Source organism: Erythrolamprus reginae, chromosome 1 (genome assembly GCF_031021105.1).
Source record: "Erythrolamprus reginae isolate rEryReg1 chromosome 1, rEryReg1.hap1, whole genome shotgun sequence".
NCBI classification, from domain to species: Eukaryota; Metazoa; Chordata; class Lepidosauria; order Squamata; family Dipsadidae; genus Erythrolamprus; species Erythrolamprus reginae.
Window position 1 is genome coordinate 215,968,769 of NC_091950.1, and position 27,719 is coordinate 215,996,487.

The 27,719-nt window shown below is 38.0% G+C and overlaps 1 protein-coding gene across 1 annotated transcript in view; it reads right to left on the minus strand.

Moving 5' to 3' along the window:
* ERBB4 (erb-b2 receptor tyrosine kinase 4) overlaps positions 1-27,719 on the minus strand; it is a 1,218,240-nt gene that overhangs the window by 153,099 nt on the left and 1,037,422 nt on the right. The window contains exon 20 of the mRNA XM_070732179.1: positions 15,965-16,150. Within this exon, the coding sequence (XP_070588280.1) occupies positions 15,965-16,150 (186 nt within the window). The remainder of the gene's footprint in view (positions 1-15,964; positions 16,151-27,719) is intronic.

Consider the following 27,719-nt stretch of genomic DNA (forward strand, 5'->3'; position numbering starts at 1 on the left):
CTACCACCACTGCCACATATACTCTGTTTCAAATACATTATTTCTATCATTGGCTGTCAGATCAGTGTGGAATGCTGACATAGTTCATTCTACTCAGGTAATTACAAAGGGAATCTTAGCAATAAAATAGTTCATTCTACTTCTACAAAATGGGATACTAATAAGAAGTCAAAAATTGTTTAATATACAATATGGCTGGAGATAATTTTCAATTTGATTTAAAGATGATTTGGCGAAACCAGTGTTATGGAGTTTCAACGATTATTTGGGATTCACAGAATCTCAAATACTGTTGCAATCTTAAGAGCTTTACTTTCTGTAGTAGATTCTCTGATAGCATCACCATGCTTAGAGGGTATTTTTCTGCTGATTGAGCCTCTTATTCATCTGCCAGGATTTGTTTAGATGGAAGAGACAAAGGGGTGGAAAACCCTTGGATTTTGATCTTTTGTCAATGAACTTTTACCTCCCTTTAAATCCATTTCTTTTGTTTATTTGATGTTGAATATGTTCTGACCTAAATTATAGTCCCTATTGATCTTTACATCATCTCTATTTGTAGTTTTTCAGATCTTTCAGACCATCCCCAACCCCATTTCAAAATTCTGAGTGAAATGTTCAAGTTGAATGTCCGCTAAAACAGAACATACAATCTAAGCTTTAGGGCTACATCTGCCCCTCAAACTTCTGTCTTGCATTCCCCACACCTGATGTCCTGGTTTACTGCCATTTCAAAGTAGAAAATATATGGAAAAAATTACCTAGGACTGAAAATAGACATAATATATAGGTCACTGTCATTATTCACACTTTCCCATCTGTGTGATTGAAAGACACAGACAAGTTCTCTTTTATCCACTGGAAATCCATGAGTTTTCCCAGACCTCTAGTTTCATCCCATTCTGCTCCTAAAAGTAAGCAGTTTCAGGTAGTGCTTCCCCCACACACCTTATATGTGTATGTGTATATATATATATAATCAATTCTGGAATCTTGCCATTCTTAAATCTTGAATGTGAATCTGATCTGGCCAGGCCAATTCACATCCCTAATATACATACATCCTAACTGAAATAAGCTTTTAGTAAAAAAAAACAAACCAACAACCTTACTGTTGTGGTTCCGCCTGAGGCCCCTCCGGGAACGGCTGACCTTCTGTCGGTTTCCAGCTCAGAGGGAGAGGCTGAGGAACAGGAGGTGCAGACAGACGAGGAGGAGGAATCCCAGGCTGAAGAAGAGGGAGGACAGCCAGAGTCCCACCAGGGGGAGCTCTCCCCAGCAAGCAGCCTGGATTCCTTAGAGGAAAGTGCACAAGCCATAATTGATCTGCGACAACGAAGAGCTACTCAGAGACGGAATCAATTGGCTAAATACTTTCAGCATTAAAGTGGCAACAGCTGGGTTTGGGTGTGGTGCTCTTGGGAAAGGCTAAAAGGCAGACCCACCCTTCCTGGCTTGTGGAGTTTTATCTTTGAGAGTCGTGGGACCTGACTGTGAACTTTGGCGTCTTGGAATCCTGGTTTGTGCCTTTGACTATTGAAACCTTGGGGGGGGGGGGTGCCAGCAAGAAGCTTGCTGTATTGTCTGGACATCAGGACCCTGCTGTACCGTATTATATCTTGTCTGTTGGGAAGAACAGGTTTTCCTCTGTGCTTAATTTTTCCAGTTATAAAATACTTTTGGCTTTTACCAGAGTGTCTGGCTGTTTTTTCCAGTTGGTGTTGAGGTCTGGGGGAACCCAGACAGAACACTTACAAAGGATGATTGATGGCAAAAGAAAAGAAAAAGAAGACCAAAGTTACCTTGAAAGAAACTACAAGCTTAACTAACAAAAAGGTAGCAGAATAAACAGAAAGAAAGGTAAAAAATAAAAAAGGTTGAGAAAATTGTGTTCAAGATTATATAAGAGGAAGAATACATTTGAAAATAGAGAAGAATCAACCAAAAAATATCCCACCCTACAATTCTTAATTACTGTAATTGGATGTTATGCTTCAGTGGCAGCTCTCCAAGGGCATAATGGCTGCCCTCCTTTGCAATGTGTTAGCCATAATTAATAATGCTGTAGTAATTAGAGGAACATAGTCTGATGAGTCCTGTAGTTTCAAAAAGACTCAGGGGGACTAGGCACTTGGCTTCTATTGGAAATAACAGAATTCAGTCCAGTAATTACAATTTTACGCACATATTTATCAACTCAGCGTTCTTTATTACTTAGTGATGATGAAAACTGGATGGCTGTATTTTCTTCAGAAATACAGTATTACATGATATAGTGTACAAGTATGACAAATCCATCCCTGTCCACATTCCTTGTGCTAGACTAATTGTTTAAACAAGTATACAGAATAAGATCAAAATCCACACCCAGAGTGATTTTTCCCCCCAAGACTCAGCAATCTTCTGAAACTTGTTCATGTTCCAGAATTCAGGGGAAATGCAGAAGTAGCCATCCCCTGTTTCTCACGCTCAAAGTCCTATCAGGTATATTCTTAAAATTGAAGATAGGTAGGGTTCTTTTATTTTTATGAAGCAAGTGCTGTTTTTTCTCTTAAATGAATATCCTTAGATGGGAACTGATATTGCTCCAGTCTTTTTCCTAGTCAGGACTTACTTTCATTTTAGACTCTGGGAGCAACTACAACCATACCAAAAGAGACTATATGAGGGATGGTAACTGGGTTTCTAATGTCGTATTACTCCTCCTTAGACCAGGAATATGGAGAACTTTTTAGACCCATAGATGCTTCAGCGTCTATTGTTTTAGCCAATTAGAGCTTTTGAAAGTTTGAGCTCAGCATACCAAGAAGGCTTCAGGTCGGCCATTCCATATTGACATTGTGGTGTAACCATTCAATATGAAATAAATCCCATTACATGTTTTTGTTAAAGAGGGAAACAAAAGACATGTAACAGAAACACACACACACTCAGTCATGTGAAGTAAATTCATGATCTTTATCAGATATTACAAACATATTTAGAGACAGCCTGTTTTAAGAGTGCAGGTTTTATATGATAGCATCATATTAAACATATTAAATTGTAAGAATATAATATTAAATTTCTACTAGACCATCAATATGAGTTCAGAGAATGCATATACAAGTTGGACTACATTGTCTGAGGCAAAAGTAGGCTGTATGTTATATCAAAAAAGATTTTACTTTATTTTTCCCTATTTTTCCCTTTAGTGACAAAATACCAAAATAAATGCCTGAGCACAATAATAGCTTTAGGAATGTACAATATAGAAAATACTATGAATACAATGTTATCAAATTTAAGTTAATTTCCCTGCTAGTAACATATAGCCACTTCTAGAATTATCTATTGAACATTGTTTCAAAATAATAACATTAAAGGCAGGGATTATATCACTCCAGTGATAGCTGGTGATACTATGAGGGCACTATAAATGTCCATAGATTGCTGTATATTGAGTTATGCATTTTAGCAAATATAAAATGTAGCTATGGAAATAGAAACCTTAAAAATGGAAATAAATGTGTAGAGTTCTTTGCTAAATCTAACTGTTCATAGTTATCATGCTTCAACAGATGTATAATATAATGGCTACCTATTCAGCTTTTTTGATACATTGGACCCAGATAAACCCCCCTCCATTCCCCCCCACCTTATGAAAATTTATTTTGCTTAGAGGCAGGGAAGTATAAATTATTAGCGTCCTTTAATTCCTTGCCCTATTTATTGCTGTCTCTTAGTTCTGCAAATGATCTGGTCTGATCTGGGGCAATGACTCATCTTTGATATAAGCCTTCTTCCAGGCTCCAGTGAAGTCAGGTTCCACTCCAAAACCCCACTCAACTCCATTTCTTTTGGTTCTCCTACCTGACTTGATCATTGAATCTTATTAGCCCTCCCAGAGTCATTTAGGTGAGAAAATGGTTATATAAAAGAAACAAATGTTTAAGGGACATTTGGCTGGGAAAGGGATTCTTTTTAATTGCCCCACTGTATCATCTCTCTTTTTTGTTTGTTGGTATTTAATTGATTTTTTTTTCATTTTTATTCTTCTAATATAAATGTTAGTATAAGTTGCTTGCCTAATGCAAACATGGCAGAGGGAGGTCCAAAAGTACAAGCCTGAAGCTTTTAGATCAAGATTCCATCGAAAGAGGAAAATGGTGAGATTGATCACATCCCATAACACAGTGATTTTCAACCTTTTTTGAGCCGTGGCACATTTTTTACCCTGGGGCACATGGAGCGGGGGGGGAGGGGGGCTAAAAAAAGTTTGGACAAGAAAATTCTCTCTCTCTCTTCCTCCCCTTCGCTCTATTTCTTTCTCCCTCCCTCTTTCTCTCCCTTCCTTCCTCTTTCTTTCTCTCTCTCCATCCCTTTCTTTCTCTTCCTTCCTCTCTTTTTCTCTCTTTCTCTCTCCCTCTCTACATCCCTGTCTTTCTCTCTCTCTCCTTCCCTCCCTCTTTCCTTCTCTCTCTTGCTTTCTTTCTCCCTCTCTTTCTCCCTCTCTTTCTCTCTCGCTCGCTCTTTCTCTCTCTTACTTTCTTTCTCTCTCTCTCTCTTGCTTTCTCTCTCTCTTGCTTTCTTTCTCTCTTGCTTTCTCTCTCTCTTTCTTTCTTTCTTTCTGAGCTTCGCGGCACACCTGACCATGTCTCGCGGCACACTAGTGTGCCATGGCACACTGGTTGAAAAACACTGCCATAACAAACATCCTTTGGAGCAAAATGAGAAGAATATTGCTGAAAAAACCTGTAGAGCTGGATATTATAGGCTTTTGGTTTCATGTGCTATATATTACATTTCTTATCAGAGAGCCTCCATTAGTAAACTTCTGCTTTGGTAAATGAACTCTCCCAGAGTTGCAATTAAATAGCCTTTAGTCCTGCTCCTTACTAGCTTAAGTATATTGTTGGTGCAGCATAATAATTATACAATTAGCCCTGTCATGGCATGGAGTTTGGGAATAGAGACATCTTGAACTTTCAAATACAAGCAGCTGATAGATGACCATCATTAACCTCATCCTTTGTACACTCCCCAGCAGGCTTTTCCTAGGCTGTAAGCCAGAGCTGCTTAATAAAGAAAGAAAGAAAGACCTTGAACCACAGCCACATCCCTTCACCTCTTCTCAACCTCTCTGCTCACCCTTGCTTCCTCCTACTGCACACACTGTCTACCCATCTTTCACTCCTGGCTGCTTCAAAATAACGAAAGCTGCTTTTAACTAGCCTGCTTATCAATCAAATGCTGCCAAGGAGAATAAAAGGAAAAAGGCTCTTCTCTAACAATACAGCCAAATGGCCCTAATCTTAGAAAACTATTTTAACTGTGAAGGCCTGTTCTCTCTGTGCTAATCACTGTGGCTGCTGATTCACAAAGGAGAGGTATAAGAAATGCTGTAATGTTCCTTGAACATGATTTTTAAGCTAGTGTAACTATGGAAATTCAATTGAATACTAGGTGATTATCTTGATCTCAGTATTAACATGCATAGAGATATAGTAATCTAACCATAACAGTTAAGTTATGCAGGGTTAACTAATTTCATTGGGTTTATCCCTTAGTATCATCACTGCCACACATTTGTGCTATATCTGCCCTTGATGGATGTGGTATGATGACAGCAATTCACTACTCAGTTAACAGCATGACATGGTTTTCATCAGCTTCCAGAACAACCAAAAAGGAACGTCTTACATCACAAACTAGACTAGTAGACTAGTAGTCTACTAGTAATAATAAGTTGTTTCCAGTAGACTAAAACTGGAAACAACTTACTATTTGCAACTTGCTATGCTTATAGCTAGTAAGAAAACATTCCAGAACACTCAAGTGACCTGGGATAGTCCTAGAGTCCTTGCATTAGTCCTATAGATGGATGATTTCCTCAAGAATTCTGACATCTCTTATTAATTTTGTTATGAGGAAGGCAACAATAGTGGATTTACTATACTACAGTAGACGCCTGAATAATTTTGAGTTGTAAATGGGGGGAAAAAATCTCTTTTAAACTAAAGGGGAGCAAGTTCCCTGAAGACAGAGCAACAAACATATTGTTTTATAAGAAAAAATGATTCCTATATCTTTAGGCTGCGCACCCGAACTTCCTCCTTTTCCTGCCCACCCTCCTCTATCTTGCAGTGTGCCTTTGGGGACCAAGTAGGAATTTTTAAAGGTCTCAACACTTAGTTGCGTTCATTTTTTCACCTACTTCACACTGAAGGGTGCAGATGGACTGGTTAGGGGGTGTGGCACATATTAGTCTTGATTTGATTATAATTGGCTTATCCCTTGGTCACTGGGTTGGCAGGTAAGGGACAGAAATGGGCAGCAGTAGCAACTGAGCGTTCTCCTTTAGGACATCTTTTGGAAGATGATGGGCTGCCCCTCGCCAGGAACTCCGGGCAAGAGCAGCCTGAGCAAATGGATGGGGGATGCCCTTGGGACTCACCTACCCCAATATCCGGATGGGGATTGGATGGTGAGGGCCCCCCCATGCTTTGTGGCAAGGCCTAGAACAAGGCAAGGGATTGGTCCCCTCACCTTGCTCAGCAAAGAGCTATGCCCATAGTTGCCCAGGAAGGTTTACTGATAGGAATTTACGCCCCTTTTCTTATTGGCCTCTGCAGGTCCTAATTATTGTTGATAATCAATTAAATTTGATTTATCAGTTAATAAAGTGATCCTTTAATCCCAGCTCTTTGGTGTCCATGTTCTTATTCCGCATCTGATGCAATTGCTTATTACTGTGGCTTCTTGGTTTGATTATTATTATTTCTATTAAAAATAATATGGTTACAGAATTATCAGATTATATAATATGAAAGGAAGCTTGATAATCTGGGAAAAAAGGATAAAAATATTATTTCAGTACACATGCCCTCATAAATAATTGAAATAGGACAGAATTTTCAAAATCAGATTCCAATTATCATAATCAAGGCCATGATGCTAAAGCAGGGGTGTCAAACTCATGACCCGCAGGCTGAATGTATCACATGCTAGCCACGCCCAGACCCACTTTAGCAAAGGTGGGGGAATTGTAATACATCACGTGATGACAAAATGTCATGAGTGTGACACCGCTGTGCTAAAGCATGGGAAAAGCATATTTCATCATTTCCCCTCATTCACATGAAGTTCAGCCTTTTTAAGAATACGAAGCCCTGTGAGGAGGACATGGTAGAAATGAAATCTACCATATTTTTTGGAGTATAAGACACACCAGAAAATAAGATGCATCTTAATTTTGGGAGAGAAAAACAAGAAGAAATAAAAGAATTCTGCTTCTGCCTACCAGCATCAAGATTAGCAGGGTTCTTACTTCCACTCGGATTTTGATAACAAGAAGCACAGATCTTTTAATCTGTTCTAACAATAAAAGTGAATTTTGCTTTCTAAGATTATAGATAGGGAGGGGAATCTGCCAGCTGGGAACTCTTTCTTCCATGATTCTTGCATTTCAGGTGCCCTTTTTGCAATAGGGGATGGAGATCTGCCACCTGAAAATGCTTTCATTTTAAAGGCTTTCAAAGCAATTCCCTGGGATGCTTCAGGAATCAGGATCTGACCAAGACAGCAAAGATGCAGGGGCTTGCTGGGAAGCCCAGTAGCATTTTTATGAAATGGCAGGTCCAGGGGGTTCTACCTCTGATATGCTACCTCTCTATCGGGCCTTGCTAAGAGAAAGCCCAGCTTTCAACACACTTTCCCTGGATGCTTTGGGAATCAGGCTCCATGTGGAAGTAAGGATCCCTGCCACCTGGAACCACCTGAAAATGCAATGCATGGAGCATATGGGCGGGACTACATTCAGAGAATAAAACACACCCAGATTTTCATTCTCTTTTTGTGTGTGTGTGGGGGGAGATGCATCTTATACTCTGAAAAATACGGTAACTTCTTACTGCAATGTGATAGTCAATGTCTGTGCAATTTGACAAACTTGGTAATATTACATGCCTCAAACCAAGAATTTGGATATGTCTCATACGCATCTATCCTAAATTTAACAATTATTTTAGAGAGAATGTAGAATACTTGCTCTTTTAAGAAGATACCTAGCTTAATGATTAAACAGTGTGATGGATACATTCAGAAATATCAAAGCCACTATATCTTGGCTTTGGGGGATAAGACTGTGGATTTTAGAAGGAATTCTTACAATATTCAGCAGCACAATATTGACAATAGAGAACTTCAAGCTTCTTGGTTCTATAATCTCCCAGGACTTACATTAGAACCATCATTAGAAAGGCAGACCAGCATCTCAGAAAGTTTAGACTACTTCAGAAACTGATGATACAGTTTTACAGAGAAATTGTTGAGTCTGTCATTTGTACTTCAATAACTTCTGGTTTGGTACTGATCTGTATATTGCACAGATCAGAAGATGGGCTAAGAAAATATCTCCAGGTCCCTCACATCTGGACATAAACTGTTTCAACTCCTCTCCTCAGGATATCACTATAGGGGATTGCATGCACAACGAGATACCAGGACAGTTTTTCCCCCTCATGTTATTTCTCTGTTGAACACCTAATTCTCACAGTACTGTCTAATATTTATGTATATTTATCCATATTTTACATAGTAGTATAATAATTATTATCCTTCTTAACTTTTGTACAACCCCCTCTTATTGGTATTGCTATGATGGTTATTATTACTCAGTTGTTTTGCATGTATTAGAGGTTTTTAGAGTTTGGAGCTTCTAAACCATACTCGGCTAAATAAAGTACAGTGTTCCCTCGATTTTTGCGGGTTCGAACTTTGCGAATTGTCTATACCACGGTTTTTCAAAAATATTAATTAAAAAATACTTCACGGTTTTTTCCCCTATACCATGGTTTTTCCCGCCCGATGACGTCATATGTCATTGCCAAACTTTCATCTGCCTTTAAAAAACATTTTTTAAAATAAACTTTAATAAATAAACATGGTGAGTAATAATCTAAATGGTTGCTAAGGAAATGGGAAATTGTAGTTTAGGGGTTTAAAGTGTTAAGGGAAGGCTTGGGATACTGTATATAGCCAAAAATAGTGTATTTACTTCCGCATCTCTACTTCGCGGAAATTCGACTTTCGCGGGCAGTCTCAGAATGCATCCCCCACGAAAATCGAGAGAACACTGTATTCTATTCTCCCAATGAACTCAAAACAGGCAAAAACAGATTGTATTGTGAATCTGATGGCATATAAAAACAGATACATTTTTTGTAAACTTTTCTGGGAAAGGAAAACTACAATTCCTCTTTTTGTTTTTAAAACATATAAACACTATCGATGTACAAAATGACAACAAAAAAATCTCAATCCTAACTGGATAATCTTCAATAATATTAACTATTAATTAATATTAATTATCCCCTTCCAAAAATGATTTTGTGGAAAGCAAAGTGCTTCTGGCAGAGTGATATTCTTTCCAGTATTTGTAGTTTTTCATACACAATTTGAGACAGCTGGAAACTTTCATGCCAAATAATTTATCTGAACCAGGAGCTTTAATAATAATAAAAAAAACACTGCATAAAGCAGACAAAGACAAACTCAGTAGAGCTGATGCCTACTACTGCAGAGATAACCTCCTTTTAAACGATTCACATAACAAATTTCGCAATAAAACTAAAGACCTTTTGTTCCTTCTTCTTCTTCAGCCTCAGCACAGAAAACTGTCACCAGAAACTGATGTAGACAAAGATACAGTTAATAAAAAGCAAACATCCAAAACAACTTCAGGCCACACAAATAACTGTCTGAAAGGGTCAGTGGATATTTTGGATTGTACCCTGGGCAGCTTCTAGACAGGCACAATAAATCTTTCCGAATTGCTTTAAGAAATCTACACCTGAGAGTAAATCCAGTACAGTTTGGCAAAGCAACTTTGGCCACATACTCCAAAAATGAATAGTTTTGTTTATCACCATAAGTAGAAATAATATTCAGAAAATCTGCATTCTAATAAATTTTACTGAATTATTCATCAGTTTATACTTTAACTGCAAAATGGTTCTATAATTAAACTGTATGAAAATTAACTGTATCTGTTTTATGATCAGCTTCTAGTCATTGACTAGAGTTGAAATGTAGATTAGATATGCTCCAAAATGTAGACTAGATATGCTACAAGATTGACCTTAACAAGCCAAATATGCAGTCATTGGGCACTGTAATTCCAGAAAATATAGTTATAAAAGCTCTTATTAGATCCAATTATCAATAGGTCTGTCTTCAACTCTGAGTGATACTTCTGATCACAGCCTTATCTCATCTGCTGAAATGGATCTGAAGTATAATAATTACAAATCCCTAAATGACTTCCGACAGTAGCTTAAAAATAAAGGAGACAAATGACAGTATCACAAATGCCAAAATCCCATTTAACAGAGCTGTTGTAAGGGAATGTAATGATTGATGTTATCTAAAACAACCAAGAGATCCAGGTAAATCATCAGGGCTATGCTCTTCTTTCTTGTTCCAGTATAGATCAGATATAAAGTCAATCAATGATGAAGCCGGATTGAAATGAGTGCAGAAAATCCCTTTCATCCAAGCACTATTGAAGTTTATTTATTTATTTATTTGTTTATTTATTTATGTATTTTGTCCAATACATAATACACATTGAAGAGAAAGATATGTAATAATATAAGTAAAGAAAAGAATAGAAGAAAAGATATAAAAGTATAGGTGAACATATTTGAAAGGAAGAAAAGATAAATGAGATAAGGAGAGACAATTGGACAGGGGACGGAAGGCACACTGGTGCACTTATTTGATTGGTTATCATCTGTTTGACCACCTCACCCAAAAGGCAGTACAGTGATCCCTCGATTTTCGCGGGTTCAAACTTCGCGAAACGGCTATACCACGGTTTTTCAAAAAATATTAATTAAAAAATACTCCGCGGGTTTTTTTCTATACCACGGTTTTTCCCACCCGATGATGTCATACGTCATCACCAAGAGTCACTTCTCTCTCTCTTTCTCTTTCTTTCCTGTCATTCTCTGCTACAATCATTTTCTCATTTCTCTTTTTTTCTCCCTTTTTCTATCATTTTTTTCTCTCTCTCTACCTTCCACTCTCCCCCCTCTTGCTCTCTCTCTCTTTCTCCCTCTCTCTCTCCCTCTCTGTGAGAACGCCTGCCCCACCTCTCCTGCAGCCCCCTCGCTGATAGCTGGGACGAAAGCGCTCTCAGCTAAGGGACTGTGAGAGGGGCGAGGCAGGCATTCTCAAAGTGCTCAGAGCGGCTACCGGCTGAATGAGGAGGATGAGAAGCCGTAGCCACCAGCGCTGCTGCAGGAGGACCTGTGTCCCAAGAAAGACAGTGAGAGGGGTAGATCGGGCGGGTGGGCGGTAGCGGCGAGGGGGCCGGAGGCGCTGGGGGGGCGGGGGCAGCCAACATTCAAAACAATCTTTGCCGGCCTCCGCATTTTCGTTGTTCCCCGCCCCCAACTTCAAGCCCGGCTCTTTGTGCTGCCTTGAAAAAGGGTGCATGGGGGTAGTTTTTGGCTGTCCATAGCCAAAAATGGTGTTTTTATTTCCGCACCGCTATTTTGCGGAAATTTGACTTTCGTGGGCAGTCTTGGAACGCAACCCCCGCGAAAATCGAGGGAACACTGTATTAGTCTTTTGGAAGAAAAAGTGTAAATGGAAGAGCCTAGGGAATATTTTGGAGAAAGGGATGCAAAGGTTTACTTCTAGTATTAGCATGGTATAAACAAGCATTCACATCCCACTTAAGCTGCATCCTTTTTCATGTTTCAAAGTCAAATACACAAAAGGAGCAAGATTCTCTGGAAACCCCCGAATGGCACTTAATTTTCTAATCAAGCAGATTTGATTTAAGAATTGGGGAACTGATATTACAATGAATTCTCTGCCTCCCTCCCCATTGGGCATTTTTGTACAAAATCAAAACTGCAACTTTTTTGAACTGAACTGTTTGTCCCAAGTATAAAATCCAAATAATAACTGCAGTTGGGCTGATTGTAGACATTTTAAGCCTCCCCTACATGCAATAAACTATTTCCTTTGCAAGCCAGATATTTTCAGGTCCAGAAAAGCAACCAAAAAATTATGAACATATATATAGCATATATAACATACATCAGTAATCTATATTAACATATAGTGCATAACAAACATACAGCAATTGAACTGCCTAATATATGAGCAATTTCCCCAAATTTTTTATTAACAAAAATGTTTCTGTGCACATTTATCTCCTGTATATGCTCAACAACTTGAAGGAAAGTGTTGCAAATTGGAAGTCCTCATTGCAACTGTGTACTTAGTACACCTGCCAAAAATCAACCTGAAAGGCCAAGTAGTTTTGAAACTACAGCAGCCTGAAAATTGCTGTAAATTCATTTTTCAAGATTTTTTTGCAAAGTTTGAGCCTGGACCATGGAAAAAGTAAGAGAATTAGTACAAGATGTGCAGTTCTCCAAATATCTCCAACATACTACTGAAACTGCCATTTTTACAGTTTCTAGAAGTTGGCCCAAAATGTCATTTTTGCTGACTCAGCATTTGGCAAACTTTATTTGAGGTCTCCTAGAACTCCCAATTTTTAGTCTTTTGAACTAAAATTTTGTGCAGCATAGTTTTATATTATAAAGAAACTATGTGCCTTTTGAAGAACCAAGAAGAGTCGGAATTCTATAAAATCTGGGATAAGGTCTATATTTGGTTGAATAAAAGAAATTCTCAATGAATTCAAAGTTATATAAATTTATTATTCTGAACTGCATTTAAATAGATATGAAGTAGATATACTTTTCTTTTTTCTTTTTTCTTTTTCCTCAGAAATGATATAATCAACAAAAATTTTCTTTTCTTACTATGTAGACTTCTATTCTGAGTGGAGCAATTGTAGCTCCTTTTTTATTATGTGTTTTGTTTTGTATTCTGTATGTTGTGTCTTGTTTTTAAAAAATAATAAAAAATTTAAAAATATTTTTTAAAAAAAGAAATTATGTGCCAAATTTCATCAAAATCTGAGATGGTAAGGTGGAGACCACTGGTTCACTTCACACAGAATGAGGAATACAATAAGGAAGCTTCAATCCCAAAAAAATCTCTTAGTAGGAAAACAAAGCTAGCTACATAGCTAACTTTAAAAGCTGCTACAAAACCTCATGCCACCAGATAAAGGCAGAATGCAGCAATTACCATTGCATACAAGAGGAAAACCGTTTATGCATGATATCCACCTGTGCCTTCTATAATTTTGTAAGTACCAAATTTAAAGTCTCGATAACCATCCTGCCCCCAAAAGTGCCTAACAGGAAAGAGTGTAATGTTGAAGTCATTAAGACCAACATCTTTAACACATTCTTCAGTTCAGTCTTTATATAGCATTAGGGTTAGTAATGGCTCAAGCCCCACATTTCCAAGTCATACCACAACTAATTGCAATGATCTGTTGCATTATCAATTTCACAGAAGATAACATTGAAAAAGGACTATACAACCTAAAGCCATCTCTATCCATTGGTCCTGATGGATTATGTGCCTACTTTTTTTTTTTAAAAAAAGCTTTTCACTGTCATTGCAGAACCTCTAAGCATATTCTATGAAATATCCTTCATAACCAGCTCTTTGCCCACGAATGGTCATGAGCCATGGTCATCCCTGTCTTCAAAAAGGGAGACTCCAGCCTAGTTGAAAATTACAGACCAATCTCATTGTGTTGCATCACCTGCAAAGCCATGGAATCTATCATAAACCAATCCATTACCCTCCATTTAGAGACAAACAACCTACTCTCTAACAAGCAGTTTGATTTCAGAAAAAAATGTCTTGTAATCTACAACTCCTAAACAGCCAAAACATATGGACGACATAACTTGACCAGGGTAAAGCAATAGATGCAATTTGCATAGCCTTCTGCAAAGCCTTTGATTCAATGATACACAACAAACTACTATTAAAACTAAACTTTTATGGCATTTCCAGATCCCTGCATAAGAAGCTGCCCTGAGTCCTCAGAGAAGGGCGGCATATAAGTCCAATAAATAAATAAATAGATAGCTGTGTTCCTGTCAAATAGGTAACAAGTAATTAAAATAGACAGTGCCTTATCAAACCCTGCACCAATTAACAGCACTGTCTTCAGGGGTGGATTCTAACTTACCTTGGTGCTGTTAAAAAAAAAAACCCAAAAAAGATGTCAGCGCCCACAGATCTGCACCAATTGAACTGGTTCTGTGATGTCACCAGCGGGTTGCTACCAGTTCAGGTGAACTGGTCTGAACCATAAGCAGCCAAATTCTGAGTGTCCCCCAAGACAGCATCTTAGGACTCACATGAATGACCTCTGTGATTACTTTATCAGTAACTGTGTTTTCTTCGCTGATGATGTAAAACTATTGAACACCACCAACAATGCTGATGCCCTATGAAACAACCTTGACTATGTGTCAGAATGGTTAAACCTCAAATCTCAATCCAAAAATGTTCTGTCTTACACATTGGCAATAAATAAATAAATAAATCAAAACACCAAATACAAGCTGGGCAGATATGACCTTGTAGAGGACCCTCGCTCTGTCAAAGACTTTGGAGTTCTAATCTTAATGACCTAAGAACCAGAGCTCACTGTAATAGCATTGCTAAAAAAGCATTAAGAATTTATTTCTCCATCTCAACATACATTTCCACACATATACCACAAATCATATTGAAATATATATAATTATACATTTCTATCCAATAAACAACCACTCTACTTTTGCACCTTCTGTATTTTTATCACCCATCTGTTTCCCCCCCCCAATATTTCTTATTACTCCCCTCCCTCTATCTCCCACACTTCCCCCTACCTTCTTTTCCCTTCTCTCTTTCTACTTCCATCCTCCCCTCCTCTCCTCTTCCTCCCCTCCCCATATTTATACATATATTGTATTTGTTTCCCTAGGTATATTACTACTGTTTTAATGCTGCCATATTTACTACCTCTATTTGTTGCCTGGGTCTACCATGTTTAATTTCCCATTTTTTTCTGGTTTAATTGCTATTGCTTATCTTCTAGCATATTCATTTTCTTTTGTACCGTAACAGAGTGGTCAGTGCCTGGAATGGACTGCCTGACTCTGTTGTTACATCCCCAAAGCCCCATAACTTTAACCTTCAACCTTGCTATGGTTGATCTCACCCCATTACTAAGAGTTCTGTAATGTTTATGGCATGCTTAAGCACACCAGCATGCCTAATGTTCCCTGTCCTACTGTCTCCATTTTTGTCCCTATCCATTTACTATGTTCATATGTATGTTTATACTATACCTGCTATTTGTACATGTTTGACAAAATAAATAAATAAACACAACAACAATAATGATTCATTAGAACCTGTGCTACAACTACCACCTACCAGTGGTAAAGAACTGGAGGGATCATAAACCTGAGAAAGTGGTTGAAAACAAGCATGCCAAAATACTTTGGGACTTTCGAATTCAAACTGACAGGGTTTTGGAACACAATACACCGGACCTCAAAATTGTGTGTGTGGGGGGAGTGTGGATCATTGAGGTTGCCATAAAAGGTTGAATTGATGAAAAACAAACAAACAACCCCCCCCCCCCCAAAAAAAAAACCCCTCACTAACCAATATCAGGATCTTAAAATCAAAATACAACGACTCTGGCATAAACAGGTGGTCCCAGTAGTAATCGATACACTGGGTGCTGTGCCAAAAGACCTGAGCCAGGATTTGAAAACAATAAATATTGACAAATTTCAGTTGCAAAAGGCCACTGTACTTGGATCTGCACGCATCATATGAAAATACATCACACAGTCCTAGACGCTTGGGAAGTCTTAAACTTGAGATATTGTAATACAAAATCCAGCATATAAATCTCATTTGCTGTATATTACTGTTTTTGTGAATATCATCATCATCATCATCATCATCATCATCATCATCATCATCATAATGAGACACGGTTTCTAGCACATAAATAATGACTTACCTTGGCTATCTGAACACACCAGTTCAGCAAAACCTGGGAACCAATGTTATCTTTATGTTCATGCACGTAGTCTAGTAAACAACCATGGGGCATCAGCTGAGTAACTAGTTGGATGGTGGGGCTCAAACAGACTCCTAGTAACCGAACCAGATGTGGATGGTCCATACTTGCCATTATAAGTGCTTCCTAAAAGAAAAAGAAAAACTGAAATTACAGCTCAATGTTCTAATACAAAGGATATTGTCTACTTCCAGTTAAATACAGAATTGCTAAATAAGAAATTCATGAAAGTCCGTTTTCTCCCCTATGAGCCAGCATATTCTTTTAAGATCTTCATCTTATGGCGATGCTCAGATTACTATCTGATAATAGGCTCTATTCTGCTGATGCTAACCTGATTATAGAATATTGTTCCAGAGATACTTGGCTGCCCTTATTTTAGTACCTTTTATTCTCTTAATCATTTCATGGATGATTAATTTTATTTCTTTCTTTGAGTTATATTGCTAATGTTTTTGTAATGTGATTTTTAATAGTTTGTTCTTTTTGCATTATTTAAGGATATGTGGATTAGTTTAAATCCCAAACTACCACTGTTGCATATCATTCCCTCCATCAATTTTCTCAGAATTTTTTAAAAGAAAATCTTCATATGTTTTTGTACAAAACCTTGCTGAATAGACATTGTTTTAATGGAATTTCCTCAGAGAAAGCATATTTCAGCAAAACGATTTCTGCTTGTTTGTTGAATGTATAAGTCATCTCAATCCTCCAACCACTCCAAGCATTGTATAGCATATTAAAACAATAGCACAAGTAATAAACAACAATTTAGTACTACATGGGGGAGGGGGACATCAGTAAGAAATAAAATCCCAATGTCAGTACAAGGTCACCCTGCCCCAGGGCTGAAAGAGCTACATATTTAGAATTTCCTCAATTCATTTGTTGAGGGTCGGATTATCTGAGAGGGCAAGGATGGCCACAGAAAAGTCATCTCTCTAAGGCCCAGAAGAATCAGGTTTCAATATTGTTCATGATTTATCCAATTGCAAAAAATATAGTTGACAAGAAACCAAAACATATAAACTCCTAGGTACAACCTGATTTAGAAGCACAACATATATGTTTTGGCATTTTGATTATTTACACAATCTTCTGTTAAAGGACTCTCTCTATCTGATTTTTCTTCCTGCTTGAAGGAGAAAGGACTATGTACAATATTAACTGGATTCCCATGATATCTTAATTCAACTTTACTGAATTTATAAAAAAAAGTATACTCTATTATTGTTCCTTCACCGGCAAGGCACAGATAAAGCAGGATATTCTGCATTTTGCAATGGATATAACACAGGGGTGGGTTCCACTTACCTTCCCTACCAGTTCACATTGTGATGTCACACAAAACACCCAGAAATGACCCTCTGGGCATGCGCAGAAGCCTTTGCACATGCGCAAAAGAGGCCTTTTTTGCAAGCTGCAGTGATCAGAGAACCGGTTCATGTTCTAATCGAACTACGCTCTCCAAAATTACTCTCTTTACAGGCTTGGATTTTCAAAATAACACTTCTTTGTTTATTTTCTTCCACACTGGAATTCGTCAATGTACATCTACATTGTACAAGTGCATTCCAACCTCACAGGCTAAACTACAAAGTCATAAATTCTTTCTAATGAGCAGGTTGTCAGCTTTTAATATCTCCTTATTAGTGTTGGGCGAACTGAACCCGCAAAGTTCGGGCTCTTACTGAACTTTGCGCGGTTCAGTATACTGAACCCGAACTTTTGCCGAACTTCCGAGTTCGGTGTTCGGGAGACTGCCGAGAAGCATCCCGGCTGTTTCTGAAGGTGACAGCTGGGCGGCGGCACTTTCCAGGACAGCCGGGGAACTGTCGGCCGGTTGGGAGGTGCAAAAGGAGGTGGGGAATCCCACAAGGAGATTCCAGGGCAGAGCTTTGACATCACTGAGACATCCTTCCTGGAGTCCCCGTTTCAGCCGGCCAGGAAGGACGTCTCAGTGATGTCAAAACGCCGCCCCTGGAATCTCCTTGTGGGATTCCCCACCTCCTTTTTCACCTCCCAACCAGCCGACAGCTCCCTGGCTGTCCTGGGAAGCGCTGCCGACCAGCTGTCACCTTCAGAAACAGCTGGGACGCTTCTCGGTGGTCTCTCGAACGCCGAACTCAGACGTTCAGCAAAAATTCGGGTTCGGGTGAGCACCGGGAAGCACCCCGGCTGTTCCAGAAGGTGACAGCTGGGCGGCGGTGCTTCCTGGTGCTTTCCCAAGCGCCGAACTCAGAAGTTCAGCAAAAATTCAGGTTCAGGTGCCAGACCCGAACTTTTTTAAAAATTTGGGTGCCGAACCCAAACTTCATTGAGTTCGCCCAACACTACTCCTTATCTCTGGGTCAGGTTCAAGCTAATTTCAAACAGTTTTAGCATGCAATATTAAAACTCACTTCGCCGAAGAAATGGCACAACATCCATCTTGTCTTTTTCACTTTGCAAAAAAGCATCCCCCATTTCCGGCCATCTCTGCATGTGAGGTATTAATTAATTTACACACTCTGAACAGCATATTCAAAACCCCTTTCCTGAAAGCTCATCTTTTCTTTTCTCTAACCTTCTAAATTTGGCACTTAACCAAATTTGTTATCTACACCCCCATTATCTGAAGAAGTACTACTATCCATGCTAATGTCCGATGGATTTTCTACTAAGCTCTCATCACCACTACCCTCCTCCACTTCTCTTAAATCAAGGTAAATTACAGCTTCTGCATCTTCCTCCTTCTCTGAATCTGACATCAGTGAATCCAACGTAGAGTCTAGTGCCAGTTTGTGACAATTCCAAAGGCTAACAGGGAACACTCACAACAGTTCGGGAGTGTGGATTGCTGATCATCACTGCCGGTTCAGCGAGCAGTGGTAAATTTCTGCTACCGGTTCCAAAAAACCAGCAGCAACCCACCACTAGTATAACAGCATGGAAATGTCACAAACTGGCACTAGACTTTACATTGGATTCACTGATTAACAGATTGTATAAATATTCAGTTTGGAGATCTGAACAATTCAGATAATTCTGTGGATCAAAACAAAACTGATCTGACTGTATAAAAAGCTTAGAGAATTAAAAGAACACATATAAAAAATGATGAACAATAAAGATAGATAGCCCAGAACTTCAGAGATGATCTGTGACATATAAGTTGGCAGGAATAGCCAACACTCCAGAAGACAAGCTTAGGGTCCAAAAAGATTTTGACAGACATGGACAAAATGAAATTTAATATGGAAAAATACAAGATTTTACACTTGGGCAGGAAGAGCCAGAGATACAAATATAGATTAAGTGAAACCTATCTCAAAAACAGTAACTGTGAGAGGGATCTTGGAGTCCTAGTGGATGATCATTTGAACAAGAGTCAACAATGTGTTGCAGCAGTCAGAAAAGCTAATACAATCCTTGGTTGCATAAACAGAAGCATAGAATCAAAATCACATAAAGTACTAGTACCACTTTATGAAACCTCAATAAGACCACACCTGGAATACTGCATCCATCTCTAGATTGCCACAAGAAGTTGTGGGTGCTTCATCTTAGGAGCTTTTAAGAAAGGACTGGACAGCTGTGTGCTAGATGGCTTCATGATTAAATAAATACATAGCTGGATTGAAAATCGTACTGAGAGACAGCTTTAAAAAACAGAGAAAGATCAAATGGATATAACATGGGTCAGTCCTGGGCCAGCCTATTCATTAATGAAAGTATTTGAAGGAACACTCATCAAAGCTGTATGTGATACAACATTCAGTTAGGAAAGAAAAATCAATGCACAAGTATAGGTGGGGAATATCTGGCTTGAAAAAGAAGAAAAATACTGGAAGTTGATTATCAATTCAGTATATGTCCGGCTATTGCTACATAAAAAGCCATATTTAATTATAGGCCGCACCAGCCAAAGTATAATTTCCAATTTACAGGAAGTAATTGTTTCTTTTCAATTTATCTATCACATCCTACATCCAGAATTTTACCCTACTGTGGGTTTTATAATTTAATTCAGCAAAAAGGGTCAACAAAGATTGTGGGGGGTTAGAAACTAAACCTATGAAGAAAGATTGATAAAATTATTTATACCCCTCATATGATGTCAGATAAAAAGATGAGACTGGTTCTCTCATTCCAGTGTGTGGGATATGACATGGTGGATTTAAGATGCAAGAAAACAGATTCCAACTGAATGTTAGAAACAAATTCAAATTCAAGCAAAAGGAAATAAAACTAAAATAAAATAAAATAAACTTGATTAACCAAATCAAATAAGTGATTAGAATAGGATCAGATTTAATTCACATAGATCTACAAATGATTATTTCTAATACTTATACTACTGGTTAAAGGGTAGAAAGTGAGAATTCCTCTATAAGAGAGGAACTGTGATGTGACTTTATTCCATATGAACACCTCAAAGCTTGATTCACTAAGCATAAACAAATTTCATACTAACCACTCCTTCTATAAAATTATAATCATCTTCACTATCATCATAAATACAAGATGGAAGTGTGGAAGGGAACAGGAAAAATTACAGGGTGATGTGATAGAGGCAGTTGAATTAGAGTTAAACAAAATTGCTCATCCAAGTACAAAGAAGACTTGAAATAAAATAGCTGAATATTTGCATAATAGTTGCTTTATATATAAAAAAGTAGATGAACAAGACACTAATTATAAGGAGAGAGATATAACAGATGTCTTAACCTTTTATTTTTTTAAAATCTTTTTGAAATCGTATAAAGCTTTCTTTCATGGTTTTGGAAGGGTAGATTATGATCTAAGCGCAATGGTAAAGAATGAGTGGGGTGGTGAGAAATAGAAGCAGAAAGAACAAATCCATTAAAACCATTTGTTCTGTGTTAAAATTAATATTCCATTCTTTCATCAACCTTATATGAGGTCAAGAAGAAATACTAGCATCTCTTTATTAGCATTTTTTTTCCATTTCGCTGCACCTGAATAATGGAATGAGTATTTCTGTTTTAAATTGCCAGTCTCCTACCTGTAGACCAATAAGAATATAGAGAGGGAGAAGAGTTCTGCAACTTTCCATCTGTGAGCCATGAACCCTGCCATTTTTTAATCTTTAGCCACAAATGAAATAACGGCTGCTCCTGGGGGGCTAATTTTGGGGTTCCCTTTTTTTACAATGTGTGTATCCATTTAACTATTATTAACATTGAACAGATACTATTAAACCAGACTGCCTTTCTCTTTTCATTCTGATGTATTTTTTAAAATGATTGTTAACACTATGCTCATTTATATGCCACCACACAACCACAAGTCAGAGTTAATTTCTGCTTATCTTCGTGCAAATCACTTCAACAATAGACATACATTTGAAAAAATATTGAGGAACATCAGGAATAGTCCAAAAATCAAGAGCAGATATTATTCCAAAATCTAAAAGAACTGTTTTTTCATGTTCCTATGAAAATGAAGGAAAGATAATATAGTAGCAGTTATGCTTTTATTGGAGAAGAAAATATCAGCTAAACTTGGATACAGAAAATATGAGAACCACTATCTCTATTTCCCAAAAAAACATATAAAGAAGATCTTGCATTGCTACATGTGATTTTGAACTCTCATTTAACAATACACCAGGACCTGACAATACTTTTGCCAATTTTGAGAAAAGTTTAAGAATTATGTAGGCCAAACATATATGCTGGGAATCCTAGCCAGCAGGGATGGGCTACCGCCCGGGGGGGTGGGGGGCAGCAATGCAGTGGGGTAGAGAAAATGGAGCTCCACCCCAGTGCACCCCAGTGCACAATTTGCATAGAAAGATATTGAAAGAAAATGCAGGGCATCCTGCATAAGCCACGCCCACAATGTGGTAGTAAAAATTTTGGTAGCCCTTCACTGCTAGCCAGGCAAATGAGAAGCATGAAGCAAGAAAAGGAATAGAAGCCTAAAGAACGCAGAGAAATGAATGGAGATGGTAAACACAAGGAAGCAAATGAAATAGTAAAATAGACAAAACAAAGCCTAGAGAAAAGGCAGGTTACATAAAAACAACTGGGTATGGGAAAATGGAGTTAGCATTTATCCCCATAAAAAATGTTTTGTTTTTAGAGAGTGTTTCTATATACCAGTATGCTACTATTCTGTGGTGTGTTCAGTGTGATGATGGTAATTATTTTAATGAACTTCCATTAAGACCTCCAAAATATTGTTGCTCAATTCCTCTGTTTCTGTTACAATGTTAATAAATTCTCAGACATCCACATCATTAACTTGGCAGCAAGCATTAGTTGTTTGCTACTGCCTTCTTCTGGGCCAGTATTTAAATTGGTTGCTTTTTTAAAAAAAACTATAGTTTAGAATTTCCTTGTGTTTTCCTATCCCAAGTACTCAGAGAGACGGTCAGTTGGGTCGGCCTGCTCTAAGCATTTGATTGATCCAGTTGAGTTTAAGAGGGAGCTTAGGGCTTTTCCCAAGGACTTGGTGAGCAGTTCAGTTGAGGCTCTAATTGAAGTCTGAACTAGGTGCATGGTTGAGTCATTGGACCCTATTGTCCCTGTGTGGCCTCTCCGTGGGTGCCCCTTGATTTTCTGAGTAGCTCTGGGATATGAAGCAAAAGAAAATGCCATGGGAAGAAGATAAAGAGTAAAAGATAAAGATCTCCCCATGGCTTCTTTTGGATCAGCTTCAGGAGCTTGGAATGGAGGATGCTGTTTTATAGTGTCCAGTTTCAATTAGTTTTGACTAATTGAGGTTAGATGTTGCCAGCCAGAAGTGGTATTTGCCACTTCTCCCAACTCCCAGCTTGCTGCCACTGGATATTATTCCCGCCTGATTTTTCACAATTTGTTAAAAACTTGATTGTTCTCCAGGCCTTGGGTTAAGATGTTTGAGCCCATTTGGTTTGGGGTATTTTTGGGAGGGTGGGGGAGTGTTATGGGTTGGGTGTATTATCTTTTTTAGTACCTGTTTCTTTTTTATTCTCTTTTAATTGTAACACTTATTGGGGTGTTGGGCACTACCCAGAGCATGGCCACTCAAAATTGAGAAATTAAATTAAATTACCATACTAACCCTTAATTTTTCTCAAGTTCAGCCAGGGTCAAGTGGTTCCACTTGCTGAGCTCTTTAACAAATGCAGGTTCAAACAATAGGCTGGAACTTCTGTCTTACTGAAATAAATCATTGTCTTCCTGTATTAAATCAGGAATATGTACAAACTTGTTTGAGGTTTCCTATGAAAGCTTGATAAATTGACAAGTGAAATGATACCGTCTTTTGACATTTAAAGAAAACAATCCACACCTCTTCAAATGTGTTTATCTGATCTGGTTTTCTCTCTCTCTCCCCCCCCCCATACATATACATATACATATACATAATGTGTGTGTGTGTAGCTTATTGTGCTAAACTGAAAATTTGAACATAGGTTGTGCAATAGAAGAAAGATATTCCAATGGGCACTTTTTGAAAATATTTATATTATGGTACCTGTAATTGCTTCAGTGAAGAAGCAAATCTGTAATGTATAACTGAGGTGCCTTTGGGAAGAAGTAGTTACAAATTGATCTGTCTCCAACATATTTTGCTTGCATATTAAGTTTGAGAAACCCTGCAAAACACATCCCTCTGGACTTGACTATATAGTTGATGTTGTCACATGCAAACTAAATTTGGAAATGTGTTCAGTTATATGTAGATTATTGTTAGATTCAAAAATGCCCTTTGCCGAAACCTCTAAACCAAACTTTCAAAGATAGTGTCATGCTAGAATTAACAGAATCAACTGCCTTGGTTTTTGAAGGATGGCTCAAGGTCAGACCAGAAGTGATCAGATAACAGATTTTGTTGATGACAGGTGCTTCTTCCTTTTAGGCAGCATCTGCCTTGGTGCCTGTGTCTAGATTACACCTACTATCACACATGCATACAAACCTGAAATCTGGCTTGCACTACCCCTGTTGGGGGTTCTGGCAGTAGAGCTGATTTGCTTCAGAATTAATTTGAATATGTGAAGTTGTGGCTATTGAATGGTTTAGAGCTGGAAGGGACCTTGGAGATCTTCTAGTCTACTTCTCTGCTGAAGCAGGAACCCTATACCCATGATGGCGAACCTATGGCATGCATGCCACAGGTGGCATGCGGAGCCATATTTGAGGCCATGTGAGGTGTTGCCCTATGTCAGCTCCAACGCACACATGTATGCACTGGCCAGCTGATTATCAGCCTTCCAGAGGGCAGGGGAGGCTGTTTTGCCCTCCCTAGGCTTCAGAAAAGCCTCCAGAGCCTGTGGATGGTGAGAAACTGGAAACAAACTTCCGATAGTCCCATTTGGTCATTTTTCTCCTTCCCCAGGCTTCAGGAAATTCAGAAGATTCAATGAGGTCTGCACATATGAAGGGAGGGCAGTGCGGGGAAGGAGGGTTGTGCACACATGCACAAGGGGAGGGCATTGCATTATGGGTGTGGGCACACGCACATGCACTATTGTGGGTGGCCTTTTGGCACCCAAGCAAAAAAAGGTTGCTGTTCAATCTCTTCTTAAAAACCTCCAGTGAGCCCCTACAACATACAACTTCCAAGTTATTCCTCTGGTTAATTGTTCTCATTGTTGGTATGTTTCTCCTTAATTTCAGGTTGCTTCTCTCCTTGATTAGTTTCCATCCGTTGTTTCTTGTCCATCCATCGTTTCTTGTCCTGTTCTATTTTTTTAATGGTTGTCTTTGTTCTATTTTTCATTAGGAGGACATAAATTTACCTACTTAGCAAATAGAATTGGAAGAAGCCTCCTACTCAGTGATTCATGCCTTGCCCTGCTTGAACTTCACAAATATTCTCTACTTTCTATGTAATTGGCCCTAGCCCCATTGTATTTCTTACTGGACTTTGCCTTTCTCTAACATAAATTCATTATTCTGCATCCTATTGTTTTATAGAACATGCAAAACCTCAATAAAGGGAACCTGCACAACCAGCCTCTCCACTTTGTTTTCAGTGCTCCATGATTCAGGAAAAGAGTCATCCCAGTTCAAGGAAAGGGAGAAAGATTTTTGGGACAATGGAACATAGGGATAGGGATAGGAGGGGAAGAAGGGAAAAGTTCCTGTCACTCCTTGAGGTCAAGATCAATCCCTTTCCCTTCCTAGAGCTAATACAAATATTAGAACCTTTGCCTCCTAGCTACTTCATTGAACCTGAAAAAGAGACCTTGAAGCGGGATACATTCAGGCATTTCAGATAAGCAATTCTGTTTCAGCAAAGCCACCAAACATAAAACACCTGGGACTGTATAAAATCTTCCTTCTTTCAAGTGAAAAATTAACATGAAAATTAGTTGGGGATAACTTTTGGGAAAGTATATTCTGTGAAAATGTTTTTTCCTCTTTCTTCCCTCCTTACCTTGTAATTTTCAAACAAAAATCAACAGGTTTATACCAGTATATTTGCACTTATCTTTTCTAGTTCCTCTGATAATTCTGTATCATAATACCATATCATTTAAGTTTTTATCACCAAGATCATGGAATCCGTATACAGGATCTTTTTCACAGAACAATATTAATAGGAGGCCTCAAGTGTTATCTTGCAATAAAGATAAGAATATATGTTCTATCAAATGTAAAGCAGGGAGGAGGAAGAGGAAGAAAATCAACTAGATATTTTTATATGCATAATATTTTTTCAGAGATACAAAAAATATGAACATGAATCTCATCTGGAATAACTCCTGAATAGTTTGCAAGTTACAATTGTCTGAATAATTCTTAGCCTTTGAATTGCTCGTTATAAAAACTCAAAGGATGCTCTCATTTAAGTTTACAGGAAATTATTTGCGAAAACTCATGCTTTGAGCACAAGGCAGCTGATCTGTTTTCTCCATGGGGAAAATAGTCAATATTTCCCCATCTCATGGTATGCCTTTGCAACCTGATTAATCAACCAGTTGTAAAGCAGTATTGACTGCTAATATCACTCTTATCACAAGCAAATTGGTATTATATCTCCCAACATTTTCCTTGAGAAGATAAAGCAAGTGGGTAAGATAACACTGAGGCCTGTTACCACTTTTTTATTCTAGGGAAGAATCACTTTTATATCTATAGCATTTTGAAACAAAGCAAAACCCTTCTATTTTTGTAGAGACAAAATCCCTGTAAAAGGGCCACTATTATTTTTCTAACTAATAATTTTATAATGGCCTGGAATTACTTGTTTTATTTTGAGTTGTATTATTTATTTTATTATAAGAAGCAAAAAAGGTTGATTTATGATAAAAATGGTTATCCAAAGAAGTGCTATGATTTTTTCCAAACAATATTGTATTGTAGAGAATTCTTATGGCAAATTTCAGAATAAGTGACCAGCTGCAGATTGATTGAAGATGTAGCCCTGATCCATTTGCTGGCAACAATATCTGATCTCTGGCTCTTGCGTGACATACCTAAGAATCCTGTTCATATAAGAAATTTTGAACTTCTGAATTTTGAACTAGATGACAATCTTGACCTTGCTCTCAGAACTGTGGATTGAATTTGGACTATTTTTTGTATGTTTCTATTAAAAACAAACTCTTCAGGCAAGCTTCTGTTTGCTGACATCTTTTGCTTGCTGTTATCTCTTCAGCTTGAGGTAAAAATGGTAATCTCCATAGCAACTGTATGAGAGTGTATGATTGAAATCTGAAGCAAGATATTATAGCCCATAAACTTCCCAAAATTATTTCCTCTATTCCAGAAAGAAAATTGATAATATATGAAACACAATTCTTTGATGTTATTGAATCTGTAGCAAGATGGCATCTAGTTCCATAGGACTGTAAACAATCACCACAAATTTGATGTACTCAGATTTTAAATAAGAGAAAAAGATTCCTTAGTTAAGCCATCTTTCAATTGTTGAACTGCAAATTCAGCTGTGCAAACCACTGCCAAGTGGTTCTTTTTTCAAGTCACTAGGTTCAGCAGTTCTGAAATTTCTGCATAATTAAAAATAAATATATTGAGACAGATAAAGGTGGCTAAAAAAGGGATAAAGCAAATCCCGCTTTTCAGAAATTGGAGCTTGCAGACTTAATTCCATTGGTTGATAAAACAGATAATAGTCTCTTCAAGATCGAAGTGGCATTAGTCTAGAGCTCCTTAACAGTTGCTATGTAGATAACAATCTTCCATATACCGCACAATGCTAGAAGATCCTACAGGAGAAAGTCCTTCACCTTTTGATAAGCCCCAGGTGAGGGATGATAGTTAAGAATCTAAACAAAAATTTATAAAAAGTATAAGAAATACGGCACTTGTAAAGGTTGACAAATTGTGAGATATTTGATCCAATTTTACTTGCCAGATATCCTTGGTTGCAAGAAATTAGCAAAACCCCATGCACCTTGCTTAGCATCAAAATGTTGCATTTTGTTGGTAAAGGATGATTGCTCTGCACTATATCTTATGATGGCCTCTAATCAATATGAAGACAGATTTCATTAGTATCTTTCTTTGGTATTCTATATGTTGGAGGACTTACTGCATTTTAAAATACTATCCTCCCACATTTTCTCTAGTTCAACATTCACACCTTTTAGTGTGTTTGTGTATGTATGTCTGGGTGTGTATGTATTGGGAGCCATGCATCAGGTGTAATAAGCTAATCCACTGAAACTCTAAGGAATATTCAGAAATTTGTCCCTGCTCTTTAAATAGGAAGTGGTACATTTCCATTT